Source organism: Sinocyclocheilus anshuiensis, unplaced genomic scaffold (genome assembly GCF_001515605.1).
Source record: "Sinocyclocheilus anshuiensis isolate Anshui unplaced genomic scaffold, SAMN03320099.WGS_v1.1 scaffold300, whole genome shotgun sequence".
NCBI classification, from domain to species: domain Eukaryota; kingdom Metazoa; phylum Chordata; class Actinopteri; order Cypriniformes; family Cyprinidae; genus Sinocyclocheilus; species Sinocyclocheilus anshuiensis.
The window spans coordinates 2,926,055-2,929,787 of NW_015557379.1; the positions used below are offsets into that span (position 1 = coordinate 2,926,055).

At 37.5% G+C, this 3,733-nt stretch overlaps 1 protein-coding gene across 1 annotated transcript in view; it reads right to left on the reverse strand.

The window, feature by feature from the left end:
* Positions 1-3,733, reverse strand: part of cdh23 (cadherin-related 23) — a 270,976-nt gene that overhangs the window by 38,790 nt on the left and 228,453 nt on the right. The window contains exons 32-36 of the mRNA XM_016474656.1: positions 3,282-3,383; positions 2,279-2,281; positions 2,022-2,171; positions 1,807-1,935; positions 792-920 (exon numbers count right to left, since the gene is read on the reverse strand). Of these exons, the coding sequence (XP_016330142.1) occupies positions 792-920; positions 1,807-1,935; positions 2,022-2,171; positions 2,279-2,281; positions 3,282-3,383 (513 nt within the window). The remainder of the gene's footprint in view (positions 1-791; positions 921-1,806; positions 1,936-2,021; positions 2,172-2,278; positions 2,282-3,281; positions 3,384-3,733) is intronic.

Consider the following 3,733-nt stretch of genomic DNA (forward strand, 5'->3'; position numbering starts at 1 on the left):
TCTCCAGGAGAGCGCGCGAGCGCTGAATGGTTAAACACTGGCAAGAATTACAAATAAATGCAATTTGTAAACTTTAGTGACGATGTGACACTGCCTCGACTGTGCAAGTGACAATTCCTGTGTCAACTGTGCAGCTCGCTTAGACAGACGCGATGTGTGGTGATGTGAAGACATTTGCATATTTTGAGAGAGAAAGAGTGAGAGCGCGCACGCGGTGATTCACTCACGCTGTTTGTGAAATTATGTCTCACACAAGGTTTTCAAATTACTTTATAAGTTATTTAATGAAATAGTACCTCACCTTCAGCATTATAATTATTTTACCCACGCCGGACAGAGACTGAGATGGTGCCGCTGCATGTCGTGCCAAACCTCTCACGGCAGCATCATCAGCTTGAGATCGTTTTTTTGAGATCTGCCTTTTTAGAGACCGCCGATCAATCATCCCAACGTGATTATCGGCCGATAGTGATCAGTAGCCGATCAATCGGAGCACCCCTAATTCTATAGCACACCTGTACATACAATTTATTTTATTTTATTTTTCAATATTTATCCATATGGTACATATATGTATTTTATTCACATCTTATTTTTTATTATCTGTGTGTTGTTGTTGTTGTTGTTGTTGTCTCTGTGTACTGGAAACGTGTGACACTAAAACAAATTCCTTGTATGTGCAAACATACTTGGCAATAAAGCTCTTTCTGACTTCTGACTTTTGATGTATTGCACGCAAATATTTGAATTTCAATCTGCATAATAATGCTTTGAGGTGCTGTGGTTCTGACCTCACTGACGCTGACGTTGTACCCACGAGGGCTCTGCAGCACGGGAGGGTTATCGTTCACATCCAGAATATTCACCGTGAGCGACACATCTGTGAACCTCGGGGGGGAACCGTTATCTATCGCCCGCACCTGATCCAAACACATTAACAAACACAGGAATCCATATGGACATCAGTAAACCAACAGACATATACCTCAGAACTAATTATGCAAAGCGTACTATATTTACCTTTACAAGGAAACACACTGTGACCATGTCTGGCTCTGTCTGGAGTGATTAGGCAATCGAAAGACATTTTCTTATTCAAAGTGAGATGCCTACATGTCTACTTCCTAGACAGACAGTGCATCGTCCATTTTTTATTAGATTTAACTAAATTTTTAATACTTTTATTAATAAATTACACTACTGTTCAAGTTTGGGGTTGTTATAGTATTATTTTTCCTCTTATGCTCACCAAGTCTCCATTTATTTGATCAAAAATATAGTAAAAACAGTAATATTGTTAAAAATTATTACAATTTAAATATCCGGTTTCTATTTGAATATATTGTAAAATTTAATTTATTCCTGTGATGCAAAGCTGAATTTTCAGCATCATTACTCCAGTCTTCAATGTCACATGATGCTTCAGAAATCAGTTTAAAATCCTGATTTGCTGCTCAAGAAAGATTTCTTATTATTATGAATGTTGAAATCAGTTTTTCTGCTTAACCATAATACCATAACATATTTTTTCAGGATGCTTTGATGAATATAAATATGCATTTATTTGAAATATTTTTTGTAATAATGTATGTCTTTACTGCCACCTTTGATAAATTTAATGCAACCATACTAAATAAAAGTATGAATTTCTTGGAAAATACTACTGACACATTTGAACAGCAATGTATATGTCTAATATAACATGGCTTTTACAAACTAGGGAGCATGCGTACAAAATAAAATGTTGTCTAGGAAGTCCCTAGAGTTTGTTACAGAGCCATATTGTCTGTAGTGTTTCTCTCTCACTTTAAGCAGGTAACGGTCCACGGCTTCACGGTCCAGACGCGCATTCAAGTAAACTTCTCCATATGTATTATTGGCTGTGTTGATCTTAAACACGTCCTGCATGTTCCCCGCGATTAAGGTGAAATTCACCTGAAGGAGACAAGAGTGTGATGGAGGCGGGGTTACAAATGATTGACAACTCACTTGACGTTGTTTAGAATATTTCTCTCCCTCACCAGTCCATTTCTTCCAGCGTCTTTGTCCCACGCCAACACGACCGCAACTCTCTGACCAATTGGTTTGTCTTCTGGAATATCCACCGACAAATCCGAAGTGATGTCAAACTCTGGGCTGTTGTCATTCTCGTCGAGAATGGTGATTGACACCTGTCAAAAGAATAGAGTCATGAAAAATTATATGTTAAAAACTATTTTTCTGGTACAATATTAACATCTGTTGCATTAAAAGGACCTGATGAATAAGAATCACTCACCTTCTACAAATGTGCATCAGGAAGGAAATTAGAAAAAATAAAAGCGGTTAAATTACATATTTCACATCACTATCACAGTCACAGACATGAAGTTTTAAAGGAAAATGAAATGAAAATGAAAATTTGCTCACCTTGAGGAAATCCAAGATGTAGATAAGTTTGTTTCTTCAGTGGAACAGATTTGGAGCAATTTAGCATTCCATCACTTGCTCAACAATGGATCCTCTGCAGTGAATGGGTGCCGTCAGAATGAGAGTCCAAACAGCTGATAAAAACATCATAATAATCCACAGAAACTAATCCATTATTAAGGTGTTTAAACTTTAAACCGTTGCTTCTGTCTAAAGTATTAAGAGCAGTAAGAGTCCATAATCCATAATAATGCTTCATCCAGTGGAAAAAAGTCCATCCCCTGTTGTCCGCTCACATCAAAATCCACCAACATATTTGTTTAAAACTGTTTTCTCTTGTAAACAGTACTTGATCTGTGCATATTTCTCCCCTGATTCAGACGAGATGACTTTTTTTGACTGGAAAAGGCAATATTATGGATATAGGACTTGTATTTTGCCTGAAAGGAATAGTTTGAAAACCTTTTAATGATAGATTTGGTTATTACAAACATGCATTCACAAGATGTTAATTGATGGACTGGAGTTGTGTGGATTACTTGTGGATCATTGTGATGTTTTTATCAGCTGTACTCTCATTCTGACGGCACCCATTCACTGCAGAGGATCCATTGGTGAGCAAGTGATGGAATGCTACATTTCTCCAAATCTGTTCAGATGAGTAAACAAACTCATCTACATCAAGGATGGCCTGAGGGTACGTTTTCAGCAAATTTGCATTTTTGGATGAACTATTCCTTTAAAATGTACTTTAATAAACATGATCATATTGTAAACAACTCAGAATAAGAAACACCTGTGTGTGCTTCTCTATAGTAAGGCTTTAGTGAGTTTGGCCTACAGACTGAACAGATCATAGAGAAAATCATTACCACAGTGGAGTCTCTCTTGGGTCCTCCATCATCAGCCACAACAGTGAGAGTGTATGAATCGCCCAGCTCTCTGTCCAACAGTCCCGTCACAGTAATACGACCCTGTAGAGCACACAAAATACTTTATTATTTTACAAAATCCATGTAGAGAAATGAACAAAATCTTTGCTATTTGCTTGAATCATTTTCACCAATGTAAGACAATCCAGTGGTTTTGGCCACTTGGTTTATTTACACCAAGCAGGATTTTTCGCTGTGTCAAGCTGGTAAAAGAAACCCATTCTAAACCTGTGCTGTGTCATTTTCCCTACTATCTAGCTTCATTTTTTGTTTACCTTGCAAGAAAACTCACTGGCCATTAAGATTTAACTTTTAGGTTCATGTGTCCTTTCCTTATATTTTAGGGCAGACCTAGAATCTACAATGTCCCCCCCCCCCACATCTCGTCCTAT